The sequence below is a fragment of the Marmota flaviventris genome, chromosome 6, assembly GCF_047511675.1.
Source record: "Marmota flaviventris isolate mMarFla1 chromosome 6, mMarFla1.hap1, whole genome shotgun sequence".
Lineage (NCBI taxonomy): Eukaryota > Metazoa > Chordata > Mammalia > Rodentia > Sciuridae > Marmota > Marmota flaviventris.
Window position 1 is genome coordinate 18,292,649 of NC_092503.1, and position 18,932 is coordinate 18,311,580.

At 37.6% G+C, this 18,932-nt stretch overlaps 1 protein-coding gene across 1 annotated transcript in view; it reads right to left on the reverse strand.

Annotated features, from left to right (window-relative positions):
• Positions 1-1,749: 1,749 nt before the first annotated feature.
• The window catches only part of Samd5 (sterile alpha motif domain containing 5), a 53,606-nt gene continuing 36,423 nt past the window's right edge, over positions 1,750-18,932 (reverse strand). Inside the window, exon 2 of the mRNA XM_027939380.2 lies at positions 1,750-6,483. Within this exon, the coding sequence (XP_027795181.1) occupies positions 6,421-6,483 (63 nt within the window). The 3' untranslated portion in view covers positions 1,750-6,420. The remainder of the gene's footprint in view (positions 6,484-18,932) is intronic.

Below are 18,932 nucleotides of genomic sequence, written 5' to 3' on the forward strand. Positions count from 1 at the left end.
GAAGTTGGAGTTAAATTGATTGAGCTAAAAGGGATGTCAAAGAATACACAATGAATATATACAGTTCATGATCTGTGCTTATTTTTCAACCAAGAAACAGATGAGACTCCACAGACATCCTGTTATTGGTACACGAAGGTATTTTAAAGAAGAGGAGCTAGCCAAAAAAGTGTCCATGGTTACATGAATGCATTCTGTCCTCAGAGTAACTCTGGTAGGGCTGGGGCTAAGTTTTTCACTTGCAATTGTTCAAGACTTCTCTTTTAAATTAAAAACCTTTAGTGGGGCAGCAGATGGCCCAGAATGAGACTAGAAGTTTTCATTATCCAGATTCAGATGAAAGACATTTTTAAAGCTGCCTAATGTGAAGTGACTTTATTAATGACAAAGACCATCTTATTCTTAAACATTTATTTGTGAGCTTTACTGCTGCATTTCCCTTTCTCGTTTTTTTAATGTTTTTTTTTTTTTTTTAGTTGTAGTTGGACACAGTACCTTTATTTTATTTATTTTTATGTGGTACTGAGGATCAAACCCAGGGCCTTGTACATGCTAGGTAAGTGCTCTACCACTGAGCCACAACCCCATATTTCCCTATTTCTAAAACTAAAAAAATAAAAAGATATTTTTGTGCCACTCACCAATATCATGAACTATGAGATCAAAGAAGACGTGAAGAACAAGGGAAGATCAGGATTCTGTACCCTGGTGCTGGCCCCTGCAGAAAATCAGGGTTCCATGGAGGTTTGGTTTGTGAATGTGTCAAGGCTATGTCTTAAAACCACAGATCTAAGTTCAAACTAAGTCCAATCTAGAAAGATGGGTCTTTTTTAAAGAAGCCATGGAACCCTTTAGGTATACTTTCTAAGATCTATATTGGACAAAAAATCAGTAGCAAAGGATCCGGGAAAACTTCTTGTCTGCCACCAACCTGGTGTGTCATGTGAGATGCCACAAACTCTTATTTTTTTTTTTTTTTTTTTTTTAGTGCTTGAACTGTGCAGTTTCTGAATCTGATGTGGTGAATCTTAAGGTCTTTTTTGATTTCCAGAATTTAAATTTTTACATCTTTCTCCTCATATTCAGTGGGAATAAAAAGAGTCACTGATAACCATCAAGACCCAACACATCATGACATTTATATATAACCCAAAGCACTGTTGCAAACTTCTTCAGATAAATTTCTTTGGGCTAGTGAGTATGCTGATCAAGTACAATCATTATTCCATTTTTTCAAGGCTCTGAAACCAGAATGCAGTTATGTTGGGATCTGAATCCAAGACTGGTTTTAACCACTGCTGAGATACTGCTTCTCTGTTCAGCTGATGCAGAATCTGTGCTGCAGAAGCCATAGCAGAATCACATGATCACACACAAGCTCCCTCCTACAACTCGATATACCCCACTACTCCACCTCCCACTGCCTGAGCCACTGACAGCAGAAAATCACACAAGAGAAGGCCACAGGAAGCACACACAACAGGACAAAAGCATCCCTATATGTATGATGGTGTTATCTGAATTCTGCATGCAGTGTGCAGAGACTTGCATTTTCCTTTCTTTCCAGTTAGAGCTCTGATTTCCCATGCTGACCATAATACTGTAATACCATGAACATTTATACATTGTCAATTTAAACAATGCAAAAACGATCACATTCATCAAAATGCAGAATGATCACAAAAGAGGCCAAGGCAGAACTGCTGTGCAGCCATAACATTTATTGAAAAGTAGACATATGTTTGCAAATGACAGAGCTGTGCGGGTTACATTACATGGTTCATAACGACGTTCCAATTAGGCTTCTCATGGAGTCTTCACATATAGCCCTTAAAAAAGATGTAACTGAAAAGGGGAAAAAATTAGTGTGTTTACAAAACCAAATGGTAGCTTTCAATTAGAACAAATCTGTGCTTGGCTACTTAGATATACACATGTTGATTGTTCCGGCCCCGCAGATACTTCTGTATAGCCACAACTCTTCAATGAATAATGGCTTTAGTAACCCAAACTGCATCTCAGAATATTCTTAAGCTTAGGAAACAGGGCCACAACTGTGATAAACAGTAAAACGTCTGACATTTGTCTCCCTCAATATACCACTTTGTCCTTGAGATCGTCCACACAGCATTTCATTTGTAGAATAATAAGGAAAAATTCATCTAAAAAACGGGCAGGATACTGAATATAATCTATAGTAGACATTTCCCATATTAATGTTTAAAAGTTGCCTTATTTCCTTTTGGTACAGTGGAAGAAAATTCTGGGGGCAAAACTGTAAAACAAAAACCAACCACCAGTTCTCAATATGGAGAATTTAACTACTTGTTTTCCTCTAAAAAGGTATCTTTTAACAAAAACAATAAAAAATAAAGCATCTCAAGAATTTAAACTATTTAAATATCACTTTCCGGTTTTACTTTCATTCAATAAGTAAAAAAAGAAAGTTGTGCTGTTCATTTTTCTAAACTACATCTTTGCCCCATTTGCCTTCTATGGAAACATCCCAAAGAGTGATATCGAAATATTTCTAATCATGGACTAGAAAGTTATTTGATTTTATTTCATTAGAGATTAATAAGGTAAAGCTGCAAAGGAGTTTTAAATCAAAGAATTGAATAGTGTAAAATGTCTGATGTGGGGATATGTAATTGGGAAAGATCAGAATAAAATTAGAAAATTCTAAATAAAAAGCTTAATTTGATTTGCTCTGAATAATTTTTTTATTTAGTAAAGCATCTATGTGTGAACCTATGCAGTTTTTTTCTAAGTTATCATCAGTTAATCTTATTTAAGAATTTTCTGATACCTGGCACTTGGTTGGAATTGAGAATTGGTCATTTAGGATTAGGTTCCCACTCATTTCTCACATGTCCCTGGGTAAAATATTCTATTATTTATCACTTATTTACTTTGAAATATTGAAATATTCCAGCTCCCTGGACATATTTTGATACCTCATTATTACATGTAAGAGATTATTTAAGTCAAACATTTTGTCTAAGAACTTTATTATCTTAAATCTCTTTTTGTTCTTCTTCAACCTCTTATACAAGGGATCCATTTACAGCACTCAGCCTAGTAACAGAAAAATTCAGACACGCCGATCTCAGTCCTCAGACAGGTACTTCCCAGTCCCTGGTTGAGCTGGTTTCTCTTCCCATAGAGAAGAGTTTGCTGATCCACCATTATCAGCCTTATCTCTTGGCTGGATGCATCCCAGAAGAAGCTACGGGGGCGATGCCTATTTGCACTCCTCCTTTATAAACCCCAGTCATAAAATCAGAGGAAACCGGAAGCTGCACATCTGCCACTCATTCATTTACACTCCAAATTTTTAAACCTTAAGATGCTACAAGAAACATAGAGGTAAGGAAAACCCTTCATGTGTCTATGTGATTATTTCCCCAGAATTGAAAATGCTGGTCTTTGTGAATCTGAGGATTGTTTTTTAAATATCATATTCTTTTCATTCAATCACTAAACATTTACTGAACCCCTACCATGAGCAAACACGGTAGCCTTTTTTCATGTCTCCAAAAAAGAAAGCAAAGGAGGTCTTTATGCTGTGGGCTACAGCGGCAGATGGGCATGTCAATTTACACTTGAGTTCTCTACTCAGTTTTAAAGTAATCTGTTCCACAGAAGAGGAAATTACAGAAAGTCAGGAAGGAAAGGGAGACAGGAGTCAGCACCTATTTCATGCCAATCCTGGACCAAGAACTACAAGTGGGTATAAGCCACAGAGGTCTTGAGCCTCTTAAGAACTGTAGGAGGCACTATACTTATTTCTCCCATTTTATGAACAAGGAAAAAGAAGCTTTAGTAATGTCCTCACCACTTAAGATCCTTTCCCAAGCTACACTACAGCTTATGCTCTTAATAGGTTCATCATGGGGAAAACACTATTAGGAAAACTCTAGAATCTGAACTGAGATCTGAGTAACTCCAAAGTGAAAACTCAATGCCTCCTGTGTTCACGTCACAGCAGTAATATGCAGGAGATTTCTCTGGACTGAGAAAATGCCTGAGTTCTCTGAATGGAGAAACAACTTTTGTTGCTACACATCCAGTTTTCCCAAGATTGTTGGCTCAGCTCTCCCTCTGGTGAGGAAAGAGCCCTTAAATGTATGTGTCCCTATGCCAAGAAATCTTTTATGTGAATAAAATCTTTCATACCCCTCAAATTTTAAGATGAACCAAAAAGCAATGTGTTACAATCCTCCAAATTCCTCAATGTGATAAAAACAGTCTGTACTTAAATCTCTCTTGGTGTTATAGGAAATATAAATCAAGATTGCTCTTTAGTCTTGATAATATATTTTCCCCTTAGTGAATTGCTATTTCATTTACATTCAAAACTCAAAATTATCGTTAGTATTTAAATAAACTGAATAAAAAACCTGAAGAACTCATCTTAAGAATAATTATCTCCAGATACCATTCATGGTAAGAATAATTCCTTTCTCTTATATTAGACCTCATATTATTTAATGCAAAGAAGGCTTCCCTCAATACTTCTCTTATTATTTAAAAATTTTCTTCCTATAGCTTTAACTAAGAAGTCTTTAAAATCTCTTGGCTATTTCATGGTTCTAAACTGTGACTCTTAATTTAGGTAGAGTATTAAATATTTTCAAATTTCAACAGCAGACTCAGAGAAAGGATTTAACTTTGGCAAAATAAGTGAAGTCAGTCACTACTCAAATAAAAAAATCAAACTTGAAATGACCAAGAGTCTTTTTTGATTTGGGGGGTTGTAGTGGACTGCATCATAATGCCCATAGTGAAAATAATAGACGTTTCAGAAATCAAGTCCTGTGCAGCCACAGCCCAAGAGCTACATGCAAATGTACATCTGTGAAATAAATCTGCCACAGATGCTGCACCTGGAAATGAGGTCTGAAACAGGAAGCCATTTACTATCACAATAAATTATATCAATAATCAATATAGACTCCCCACCCCTTAATTAAACCCAGCTTGAAAATTTTAAAGACTCTACTTCAAAAATTGATGAAAGGCTGACTGGTATATAATCCTTATAAAACCACAGCTAGGTGTAGTTTAAAGGGCAACCTACACACACTTTTAGAATTTCCTTTTATTTGTATTTAAGAGTGAGACATACTTTACTTAGTGTCTAAATTAATCTCTAAAAGTAGCTGAACTATTTAGACCTTATATTTTTTTAAAAAAAATAGTATTGTGTTAGGAGTGTCCTTGGAGACCTAATCCCTTCTTAATTATCTATCTTTTCCTGGGGATCAGTATGCTCCAGGAGATGAACATTAAATCTCTTTTCCTCCGAGAGTTTCCTATTCTTGTCCTGTGTTGATGTAAACTTATCTCTCTTGTATACTTCCACACAGTGCAAGAACACGATACTGCTTAGGGGATCTTGACAGTTCCCAGCCACTACTCTATCTTCTTCCACAGCCTCCTTTTGAATAAGTTTTGGTCCCATCAACAAGCTTGCATTTTCTAAGTAGAAAATAAAACTACCAACACCCAAAGGAAAAAAAAAAAACAATAGGAATCATAAAAACTCCAGCTTCACCTTAATTTCCTCCCTGATCCTCAACCTCTTCTCCTTCAGGGCTGTTCGTGCCCACTGCCTTCTCTCTGTCCCCAGACCCACAGGCCCATGGAGGGAGGTGGGCCAAGACACTGCAATTCAGAGGCCCCCGAAGCAAAACAATTGGCACTTGCTCGATATATGTCAGAGCATGACACTCTTTTTAATCTGAATATCTAACCTCAGCCAGAACAGATTTAAAAGGAGAAGTCAGAAGAAATTGTCTTCCCTTGGTTATGTTCCTTAATTCACTTGCTTTATGTCTGTACTTATTAAATAACTATAAAGCACCTTAAAATAAGAATTCCTTCACCAATCTATTCTATATAGAATTATGAAATATCACAACTTAATGAAAAGAGGGTCCTAAAAGAAGTGAAAGAATGTGTATGTTAACATATCAAATTAAGCCTATTGTTTAAGATTAAAGTTAGAAGTGATATAATTAAAGATTATGATTAGAAACCTACTTTTTGTATTACACTTAAAATAATTTTTACCCAAATGCCTTAACTAACATCATCTATTTTTATGAAGAATTGACAGAATGGAGGGGAAGACCCCAGTGTGTGCATAAGACTGTGTCTCATGCTGGTGTGTCCTTTTAAAAAATGAACTCAGTAAATTATCTGTGATATTTCACTACCTTATTTCTGGCTCTTAAAAGTCAGTTACCCAGTTTCCTAAGTTGATTATTCCAGAATTTTTCCAAGCAAAAAGTTAAGCTGATGAGTATATCCAGGGTCACCATCCATTTCCCTTTTTGAAAGAAGATCCTAAATATGCCCTTTTCCAGTCTTCAGGCACCTCATCAGTCCTCCACGAGTTCTCAAAAATGATATCTAGCGGTTCTGTGACGACTTCGGCCAATTCATTAAGTACTCTAGGATGCCAGCCATTGGGACCTGCGGATTTGAACACATCTGGGTTATTGAAGTTCTCCTTTACCCATTCTTCCCCTAGTCCATCAGGGATTCCTGCTCCTGCTTTTAAGCCATATTTGTTCCTCTTGGGTTACCAGGTGGACTTTTGGGAAAAAAAAAAAAAAGCTTTGAGAATCTCTGATTTTTTATGTAGTAAGTTTTTCTTTCAAGATAATAAATGAAGAATGGATTTTATTCTTTTCAAATCTGTTTTTTTTTATACACCTTTGTTTTATTTATTTATTTTTATATGGTCCTGAGGATTGAACCCAGGGCCTTGCATGCTCTAGGTGAGTACTCCACCTCTAAGCCACAACTCCAGCCCAAATCTGTTTAATTTTTAAAAGTCTACTTCTTTTGCTTTTATATAAAAAAAGAATGTATGATTAAAGTGTACTTTGTAATTGTTTGCATCCCTACATCACTCAATACTACACATTGCATCCTTAATAATAAAGTCAACAGTCAACACTCTCCCTGAGTGTAAAGGCTACCCATCTCATGTTCAAGTGCCAAAGGGTACTTATCTATTCAACTTGTATCTGCAAGTGCTAATTCAAAATGCATCTTCTATGATAAGGAAGATTCACAATCATCTTTAATCATTATCATTTATATGCATAAACAATAATTTTTTCACACAGGCATTTAAAAAGCATAGCTGTAACACAAGTCAGAAAGAAATTAATAAGGATTTCTGACAAAGCAGGAAACTAGTAGAATTCATTTGCTGTGTGGTCATCAGCATCAAGGTTCTCGGGTTTATATTACACTAATTATCTGCAAGCTCTGATAGGTGTTGACAGTTTTAACCCCTTCACTGTCACAATGATCCCCTGAAACTGAAAGACAGCAGCAGATTATTTACTGCCCATCTGTCATAGCCACACCATGTGCTGAGAATCCCTTGACAGATCCATGGTGGACAAAGAACAGGAAGAAAAGGAGAATACAAAGAGAGAAAAAGGATGCCCGAGTTTTTCCCAGGATTTTGAGGCTGCTGCTTCAGTAAAACTTTTTTAAATTGGAAAACGTGGAATCATTTTTTTTTTCTTTTTCCCTCCAAGTCTCTATCTCTCCAATATCACAACAATTTTTTTTATCTTTTGAGGCTTAACCAATGTCAAAAATAAGTAAATATAAATCATATGTGGGCTGGGGATGTAGCTCAGTGGTAGAGCACTTGCCTAGAACATGTGAGGCACTGGGTTAGAGTCTTGGCACCACATTAAGGAAAAAAAAAGGTATAAGTGTCCATCTACAACTAAAAAATATTTTTTAAAAAAATCATACTGCAGAACTGGGGCTGTAGCTCAGTGGCAGAGCACTTGCCTCGCAGGTTTGAGACCCTTGGTTTGACCCTTAGGACCACATAAAAATAAATAAATAAATGGAGTTATTGTGTCCATTTACAACTTAAAAAAATTTTAAAATCATATTGCAAATATCCTGAAGACTTTTTGTAATACTGGGGATTGAATCCAGGGTTGTGTTACCACTGAGCTATATCCTCAGATCTTTTGATTTACTTATTTTATTTTGGAACAGGGTTTTGCTAAGTTGCTTAGAAGGTCTGACTAAGTTGCCAAGGCTGGCCTCAAACTTGTGATCCTCCTACCTCAGCTTCTCAAGCTGCTGGGTTAATAGGCATGCACCACTGTGCCCGGCCATCATGAAGACTTTTAAAGAACAACTGCACATTTTCTCTAAGGTACAATTTGTTTTAGCACATGCTGTTTTCACCCCTGTTCCAATAGCCACCTGCTGATGGCAACATGTTAACTAATATGTCATTATTAATTAGTTTGGGTGACACCACCAGGCAATCACATCTAAATGATAGAAAGTATTTCTATCCAGGAAGGGTGTTTCTTTCTCCAGAGAATCAAGTTATTCTCAGGCCTTTTGTTGTTTGTTTATTTTGGCTGCAACTAAAAAAATATCTAATAACTAATATATTCAAATAGTCACCCTCAAAAAACAATATCCATGACAATTCCTATATTGATATCACTTCCTATCATGATCTATGAAAAAGTTAATGCTAATCTATCTTGATTAGCCAAGTTGTTGGTGTGTTCTGGAGGGGGGAGTGAGGTAGTGAGGGAGGTCCTCTAAATACACTTTAATACAAAGAAGTATATTATAAAGAAGAAAGATGTTTGCTTTTTAATGCTCTAGGAAGTGAAGAAATGAGAACACATTAGTGGTGAAAATTATATTTATTATAGAGTATTAGATAATTAGCTATTTGTATCAGGGGAAAATACCAAAACAACAACAAAAAAAAAAAAAAAAAAAAAAGAAAGAAAAAGAAGAAGCCTTAGGCCACAGAGTTACAAGAAGACTTGGGCTAGGACAGGCAAGGGCCACAGGACCCTGGCCCCATGCATGAAAGCAGGAAGATGGCCTCACCTACTGTATGATCCAGGACACACACAGAGAGAGAGGAAGTACATTCGGACAGGTTTTCATCTAGCACACATCCACACCTCCACATGCAACTCATCTGGAGACGCTGACCATGAAGTCATTTCACAAATCTAATGACAAGCCAACAGCCTCCACAACCTCTGGTTCCACAAAAACAAATCACATTCATCCAACAAGCCCAGCCTTGCAATTTGCTACTTTTCATTCTTTGGAGGAGGTGGTGGGAAGCAGACAAACAGGATTTCTGCAGTTGGGTCATGGAGAGTTTCAAGATGTGAGAGCAGCCACAGACAACAGTAATTAACTGCACACGTTGCTTCATGATCATAGGAAACATTAGTAATTCCCATGTCACGAATACTCATCATACTCTGGTGGCTGATACACACTGTGACATCCCAGAGCCTGGTCCTAATGGATCCCATTTTTCTAGTGGAATAGAAATCAGCAGATTTTTTAAAATTCTGACCATCTTGAAGCTAATACAGGCAAACATGCACTCCATGTATTTCATTTTTCTCCCAACTGTTCTGGGATAGTCCTATCATGAAAACCAGGGCTGTCTTCACTCCAAGGAAAACGATGTCTGTTCACATGTGTTTGTCCTCTTCCTTAGTTCTATATGAGACAGGCTTAAAAATCCTGAAAGCAATCACCTCTAAGTTCTCAAAGTTCATGAAAGCCAATCATGGGAAGAATAAATTCCATGTTTTATTTTTGGTTCATAATACTCCTGAAGTTTTCCCATTTTTCTTTTTTCTTTTTTTAAGACATAGGTCTCAATATGCTTCCCAGGCTGATCTTGAATCCCTGGGCTTAAGAGCTCCTCCTGTCTTGGTGGGGCTCTCCAATAGCTGGAACAATAGGTGCACGCTATTATGCCTGCCTGTTTTCCTTTTTTTTTAAGTTAAAAAAATATTTTTAGTACTGGAGATTGAATCCAGAGGTGCTTTACTACTAAGCTGCATCTCCAGCCCTTGTTATTTTTTTTAATTTTGAGACAGGTCTTACTAAGTTGCCTAGGCTGACCTCTAAGGTGGCAATCCACCTGTCTCCATCTCCTGAGTCACCTGGTTTACCGGCATGTGCCACCATGCCCCAATATTTTCCTATTTTTAAAGACAAGCCTGGTTGGGGAGAAAAAAAATTAAACTGCCAGCAGTTTGTCTGCGGTGTGCCAAATTATCATCTCCTTGTTCCTAGTAAAGCCAAAAGGCTAGTTGGTTTCCTCCCCGTACCTGACTGTGAGACCATGCTCAATCAGAGAGCCCTTGTATTAGGACCATCCAAATATAATTCTCAGGCAGAACTGTGGCTTTCTCAGTTTTTTCTTCCCCTAGGCTTTTATGAAGCTGGGAGGAGCCTCTCATTTCCCAGAGATTTGGCAGATCTCCCATGCCAACTCTATCAATGTTAGTACTCTAATTTGAGAAATATGAAGGGACAGAAAAAGTTATTCAATACTTAAACTATTACCCTATGGTTAAAAATTAAGATTTATGAGATGATTTTTTTTCTAAGTTGATTACTCTGATTTTAACTGACTTCAAATCTGTTATTCTCTGAGCTTTTGATTTTCCCCTAATTAAAGGCAATCAGAGTTGCATGCAGGCTAAACCCACTGAGAAATGTCTCTCTATTGTGATGTTACTGTATAGTGCATACATAGTTCAACTGTAGATGCAAAGTCAATACACAAATTCTCCATATTTGGTTTCTTAAATAAAAAAAAATAACTGGTGTGTAAAATTAATAGCCTGTGCAATTTCCAAAGAGTTTGGGGGGCAAAACACAGTTAAGGACGATACAAACAACTGTCTTCTCTTCTAGTTGACTGAAGGGATATAAAGTTTAACTGTTAGTGGTACTGGTGATAAAACATAGGATATTTTTTAAACCTCATGATAGATTAAAAGATTTCCAATATTCAGCCATGTCACACTGGCTTTATTTATGGGGCTAAGAAAGGTGAGAATTTACTTAGAGGGGGGATTTAAATATAGCCTCATTTTAACTATTAACCTCTCCAAGGGCAAAATCCATATTTTACACTTTTTTATACTAGAGAAGTCCTACAGGATAGAGTTCCTCAGTCTATAGACTAGAAAAACATTTGAGCTATTCTGAAATAAGCTACATAGATTTCTTCTTCTTCTTCTTCTTCTTCTTCTTCTTCTTCGTGTGTGTGTGTGTGTGTGTGTGTGTGTGTGTGAGACTTTAAAAACAAATACCCAAATGTTGTCCCATTACAAACTGCTCTATTTAACCATCTGATCTGTTTTCATGCATGGTGTGTGCTTGACAGGTTGGTAGGTGCTGATTTGGCATTCCAGTTTCTGGGACAAATTAAGTGGGTTATAAGAAACTGCCTCTCACAGTCTCCTCTGGACCCACACAGATCTAATATTCACTAAGGACTTATCTGCAGCTTTTCAACCAACTACACTAGAGAGGCTGGCTGGAAATTTTCCTACTCATTTGTTATTCAGAAAACTCTCAGGAACTTATTCAGAGGTTAAAAAACAAAAACATCTTTGTTTATGCTGTCCTCAGGGCATTAACTGACTTTATAATTTTTCCAACTGAATAGCTATGTAAATTCGCAACTCTTTTAAAAGCACTTTGCTGCACTTATCACAGAATATTCTGAATCAGCGAACTTCCCACACAAGGAACAAGAACCAAGGTCTGCCAGTGGCTACAGGTGCTCCCTTCTGTCCAGGACCTCCCCACAGCTGGAGGTAACATCACAGCTCATCTCCCCCAGCAGAGGGAATGATCAGGAACTTATTGTCTGGGAATTTTGTATTGTATGTTCAATAATTTTATAAAAATTAACCTCTGGTCACAAGAAGCCAGGACTAAGTCATTACTTTTTCATGAAGTTTAGTAGTCTGGCTAAGGAGGTGAAATGCCAATTGATTTTAAGAACAGGGAGGGAGCCTGGGGACACACAGACAGTGAGGAAAGTTTCTATGGAGAGACTAATGGCAAAAGGGTGGTGGTGGTAATCAGGGGCATAATCATTACTTATGTTAAGAGTACTCATTAATTGCTCTCATTATATCAAAGAAGACATTTGGCATTTGTTTTTTAGGGATTGGCTAGCTTCACTTAGCATAATCTGCTCTAGTGCCATCCATTTCCCTGCAAATTCCATGATTTTGTCATTTTTTAGTGCTGCGTAATACTCCATTGTGTATAAATGCCACATTTTTTTTTATCCATTCATCTATTGAAGGGCATCTGGGTTGGTTCCACAGTCTAGCTATTGTGAATTGTGCTCCTATGAACATCTATGTGGCAGTATCCCTGTAGTACGCTCTTTTAAGGTCTGAGAAGGGCAATAGCTGGGTCAAATGGTGGTTCCATTCCCAGCTTTCCCAGGAATCTCCATACTGCTTTCCAAATTGGCCGCACCAATTTGCAGTCCCACCAGCAATGTCCTCCCTGCAACTAAGAACAGAGCAGGGAGGAAGAGCAGGAGGAAAAGATTAACATTAAACTAAGACATGAGGTGGGAGGGAAAGGGAGAGAAAAGGGAAATTGCATGGAAATGGAAGGAGACCCTCATTGTTATACAAAATTACATATAAGAGGTTATGAGGGGAATGGGAAAAAAACAAGGAGAGAAATGAATTACAGTAGATGGGGTAGAGAGAGAAGATGGGAGGGGAGGGGAGGGGGGGATAGTAGAGGATAGGAAAGGTAGCAGAATACAACAGACACTAATATGGCATTATGTAAAAATGTGGATGTGTAACCGATGTGATTCTGCAATCTGTATTTGGGGTAAAAATGGGAGTTCATAACCCACTTGAATCTAATGTATGAAATATGATATGTCAAGAGTTTTGTAATGTTTTGAACAACCAATAAAAAAAAGAAAATAAGTGAAATTTTAAAAAAAAAAAAAGAGTACTCATTAAGAGTCTGAGAGGGGATTGAAGTAATTCCTCATCAAAAATAGAGGGAAAGACTGGGTGCAGTGGCACATACGTGTAATCCCAGAGGCTCTGGAGGCTGAGGCAGGAGGATGGTGAGTTCAAAGCCAGCCTTAGCTGAAAGGGAGGCCCTAAGTAACTCAGTAAAACCCTGTCTCTAAATTAAATACAAAATAGGGCAGGGGATGTGGCTCAGTGGTCTAGTGCCCCTGAGTTCAATCCCTGGTAACCAAAATAACAAATACATAAATAAATATCAAGGTAAAGAAGACTAGATGGGTAAAGATGCCAACACATTGGAGGTGAAGGACGGAGGGAGTGGGGACTAATGATGAAGCTGGTGCTGTCTGCAGAATGGATGCTGGAGTGGGCAAGAGCAGAGCTCTGAGTAGGAAGTGGGGTTGTCTAAAATCACCTCCCAAAGACTTGGCTGCTGCAGGAAGGCAGGTTCAGTGGGCCTTAGAGTCTTTCTCTGCATTAGGCTTAAAAGTCTCTGGTACCACCCAAAATGCAACCAAGATACAGGCCTATAAATGCCCAGAACACAGGAACACATAAGCGCTAGAGCGATTTGAACATGAGTGTGTTGAACAGGAGCTGAACACGTTCGATGGCTCTGTAGTTGAACTCTTCTGATGACGTCTGTCTCCACCCAGGCTGCTCAAGGAGGTTCTCCTCTCCTGCCTGTCTCACCCACGTACTCGCAGTAAAATCATCCATTATCAAGTACTAATGGTCTTTGAAATCAACACTAGTATTAGTCTGCTATTATTCTGATTATCTCCAATATAACTGCCACTAACAGTATGCTGATGATACATACTACGATTATTATTATCTCCTGCCCTAGCAACAATTGAAAATTACTATTACTAATTACTGGATGAATGACCTCTGTAGCAAGCACTGTGCAAAGAAGGTGTGTTTATACATAATCTCCTCTAGGCAACCCAGGATAACTCAATGGTGATCTGGGACCAAACTTTATACATGAAGCTAAAGATTTAAAGTGTAGATAATCTGCCAAGGTCAAGTTGCTAACCAGGAGCAAAGGATTTCTGTCCAACAATAAACCCAACCTCATCAAATTACTTCTATACACTACAGTCATTTTCAGTCGGGTATCTGTATTAGTTGAACAATGTCCCTCCAAATTCACTTTCATCTAGAACCTCAGAATGTAACCTTAGTTGGAAATAGGGCTTTTGGAAACAGATATAATTAGTTAAAAAAAAAAATCTCTGGATGAAATCATCCTGGATTTAAGATGGCCACTAAATCCAATCACTAGTGTCCTCTTGAGGGGCTTGGTAATTTTTGTTTTGTTATGGTTTGGTTTTTTGGTAATAGGGATTGAACCTAGAGTTTTGTGCATGCTTATCAAGAGCTACATCCCCAGCCCACTGATGTCCTCATGAGGAGAGCACACAAGGAAGAAAGCCACACGAAGATAGGAGAAGAGATTCGATTACAAGTCAACAATTGTCATGAATGGCCAGAATCTGGAAGAGACAAAGGCCTTATTTAACACAGAAGAAAGAACAGCCCTGCTGATGTCTTGGTTCCAGCCCTGAGAACTATGAGAGAAACAATTGATTGTTACAAACCACCTGGTTTGTGGTACTTTGTTACAGCAGCCCTAGGACACTAATACAGAGCCCCTTCACCAAAATACATAATTTCTCAAATGCTCTTAGGAATATATTTAATTGCTTCATTGTTCCTGAAAATGAACACAAATGTAAATATAGGCAAAAGGTATTTTATTTTTATTCAGAATATAAAATGTGCAAAATGTTTATTTAGATGATATGTTTAATCTCATTCATAATGTATAAAGAAAAAATTGACTTTTTCTTATTTAATTAGTGATATAAACCTCTTAATTATGTAAGGGAAAACATAATTTCAATTTATAAAAATAAATTAAAATATGTACTACATACACATATATAATATATATGTGGAACAATGTATATTAAAATGCATACTGAGATGCAGCTAGCTGCTACAGCACCAAAAATAGCAAATAGTTAACATACAGAACTATTTTTTTTTCTTTTGCTAAAAGTGTCTACCAGTTTATTATTTACTTGAATACTGTAATTTCCTTTAAATTGCAAGATAAGAAAGAAGTTTCCAGTGGCTATTTCCAAACATTTTTCTACAAATGACACACTGTAGTTGTAGCCAAAATTTATCTCTGATGAATTAAAGTTGAATATAATTTTCAGTAGTTTTCTGTTTTGATATCAGTTTTTAAGAATGAGAGTTTAATGTGTGATATAAGTATATTTGAGCTCTAAGACTTTTTCATGTTAAAGGGAAATATTTAAATAACCATCATTCATATATCTAATAATACATAATGAAACAGTCATGATTCCTAATTTGGAAATCCTTTTTGAATTCTCTTGACAGCTCAAAAACTTCCAGTATGAAAATACTACAATATTCTACATTTGCAGTTTTTAAACATTTCAGTTTGGGATGATGTCTGCATCTTTTTAAAAAATTAAGGATTCCAAAGTGATTTTGTTTATTTGAGTTATAATTATCGGTATTTATTGTATTTTGAATTAAAGCTGATAAATATTTAAAATATTTAATTCCTTAAAAAGTAACACCCATAAATGCACTATATGTTAACACAAATAACTATATTTCTCACCAAAATTAAGAAGAGTGGCATTGTTTTACATTTTGGTCTATCTCTTTATGTCTGGCCTGATAAACTGAAAATACTTTCATCTCCTACATTCAATGTGTGAGAGAGAACATGTGTTTCAGTTGAAGTACATGAAGAAAATCCAGCCTCAAACAGATGTGTCACTGGAAAAGGGAGGAATAGTTGAAAAGTATTTTTAGATAATTATAGATATTCTTTTTGATACCATTCTAAAATGGCAACAGGCAGTTTCTAAAAGATCAGTTGCAATGTGAAATCTGAAACTGTATCAATGAACCTTTTGTGCTCTGCTACTCCATTAAAATCACTGGTCTATTTTCTACTTTTAATGTACTTTTCATTACATGACTTTATATAACATCAAGCATTGCTCATGTGGAAAATATTGGGTTCCTATGTTAAGCAGATCTTCCAAAGGTTGACAAATAATAATTATGCCATTAAAAAAAACATAATATTGCCAACTGTCTTGTTAAAAAAAAAAAAAATCTCCAAGTCCTAGAAATCTGTCAATCTCACTGTGACAGATAGGCGTTTTTTAAGTTCCCAATTCTCCCTCAACCATCCAGCTTATTATTAACAAATATTGTCAATTGTTTTCCTTGAATGGTTAGATTCACTTATTATTAAGAAATCTGCAAATACCCAAGTCTAGATGACCACAGTTTGCCCTGCAGATGTCCTCTCAAGTACACATGGTGTTGTATGACAAAGCAAGATGCTCAGCTGGCATCCTGCACAATGGCATAAGTGGCTGGCCAGGTGACAAGGGTCATATACACTTCCCTCTGAAGAAGTGCTTCATTAGTAGTTCCATTTTGTCACACAGAATTTTTTTTAAATGTGCAAAAAGGCTGAGATTTAATCAATTTATTAATTTCTATTGCTTCATCAATAGTTTTTTTGGGGGGTTGACAAACATGAGAGTGAAGAATATAAAACATACTAATACAGACAGGTACAAATGTGCCAGCATCTGCAGCCATCCTTGATTTTCTTCTAACAGTGCAAACATCTACACCATGAAAAAAAAAATGAGTAACATCCTGGTACTACTGTGAAATTATACCTCACAGACCCCTGAAAGGGTTATATAACCCACAGGGGTCTTTGGACCATGCTTTAAGAACCACTGCTTGATTTCATCTCTGGACCCAAGAAACAGGGAAGATGTCACATAATCAGCATCAAGCAAGTCTTAGACCAGTCTATCAGTCTGGAATACAAATTTGCCCTCTCACATGATACCTCCTTTCTAGCAATCAGTCCACATTTGCTATCCTGGCCTCCCATCTGGCTTGGTTCCAAAAAATTGGTACCTTCCTGCCAGGAAGGTGAGGTGACCTTTCACTCATGTCTCGTGAGAGGATTTGCAGAGATGGTTGGTGGGTTCAGAAAAACCTGCTTGACAGAGATACTTGCTTGCCAGTCCCTTTCAAAGCAATGCAGACAATTCTGAGAACTGCCAGTCTGCCACATGAAAATAACCGGCTGCCTGTCTCCTGGCATCCAGTCTCAGCCCCTACACACTGAAGCATGGCCTCCACTGGGCCTTGACCTCACCTGCCAAATTGGAATGGGCAGGGAAGCAAGACAACTGTCATAATCCTCTTTCGCAATTCTGCAAAAAGGCATATTTGCATGTTTAGTGGCTTCCAGAGTGAGGGCCTATCCAGGGAGCTCGAGCTGTTTTCTATTGCCCTACCTTGTGTCTGACTTTGGCAAAGGTGAAAAGTGACACTATGACATCTAACAAAAACAGCAAGCTATGATGGACCACCACCTAAGGGTTTTAAAGGACAGCCATAGAGAGTCATCTAAACAACCCTCAGAGGCCAGCCTTGTCCGAATGAACTCTGAGGAAGTGTAAGAGCTTACCCGAAGCAGCAAAAGATGTGAGTAGGACTGAGCTGCTTCACACACTGGAGACCCTAACCACTCACTCTTGCTCCTAGGAAGTAGCAGTTCCCCGGAGAAGATCTGGCCCCTCAGTCAGTCCCAGGTCACCTAATGCGTTGTATTCAGAGTGGGCACAGGGTGGGTATGGGGGGTAGTTTTGGGGGAGACAGTAGGGAACATGAGGAATGAAGGACACATGGCTTTTATTACCTCAAACCAAACCAGTCAGCCCCTAGCCACCCCTGGCTGTCATCTCATCTGGTCCAGCCAGGACTAATGGGAAATTCCTGGGGGAAGCAGCCCAGGGTAAGGGATCTGCTCTCTAGATTCAAACCCCAACCCTGCCACTTCCCAGATAGGGTTCCTTGGGCCCAGTGGACCTAACCACTCTCTCCTTTAATTTCCCCTATAAAATAGGAACAAGACTAATACCTCCATCACAGGGGGCTGCTGACAATTAAATTAGCTAAAATCTTAAAATCTTAAGTCTGCTTTGAACAGTATCTGGCTTGTCTATCTGGATGTTTTTCTAGTGCCTGCCTTATACAAAGATGTGGAATTTATACATCTCAGCTCAATCACTGAGTGATATAAACCCATCCCTGAGGAGACATAGATACTTAGGCACATCTTCAGAACAAAAACATAATGGATGTTCAGTGGCATTATTAAGTTAGTCATCCACAAATGTTATTAAAATAAATCATGAATAATGCGTGTGCTTTAAGCACCGTTTAGCCATTAACTTTAAAAATTTTTTCATTTAGCTTTGTGAAGCATGCCCTATAGAACATAAGTACTGTGGTAGTAGTTCTCAGCTTGTTGAAGCATCAAGACCTCTTTAATTGTTTTAAAAACAGTCTCTCCCCACACTGCACATGACTGTGTGTATGCATATAAGCAGAAACACTCACACAGCATAACCTCACTATTATATTTTTCTTACATTGAAAAAAATCACTGCTTTAAAAGAGACCGAGAAATTTAGAAACAACTTCACATATATTTATATAAAGCATATTATTTATGGAGCATCACTGACAACAGTTGATACCCAAATAGGTTCTGGGACTCTTGTATTTATTCCTCAAGCGTCTGTGTTCCTGGCACAGGGAGTATTTTCACGGGGAAATGGAATCATCAGAAGCTAGAATTGGATTCTTAAAGAAGTTCAAACACATTAAAATTTTAAAAAATGGTTAACCAAGCAAGAGTCAAACTCCAGAATCCAAATTTCAGAATCAGCACGAGTGGTCCTACATGTTTGCCCTGGTCAGCATGCAAGAGGCAAAAGTTGACAGCAGCATTTCAAGAAGCTAAAGGCCAACATTTTTTACATCTTAACTCAGAATAACTGGATTTCCTCTCCACACAATCTTCCAAAGGCCTTAAAATATTTCATTGTTCACCCCTTCAGGAATCTGACCCATTGTAGCAAAAATGTTAAATAGAGAACAGAGATTAAA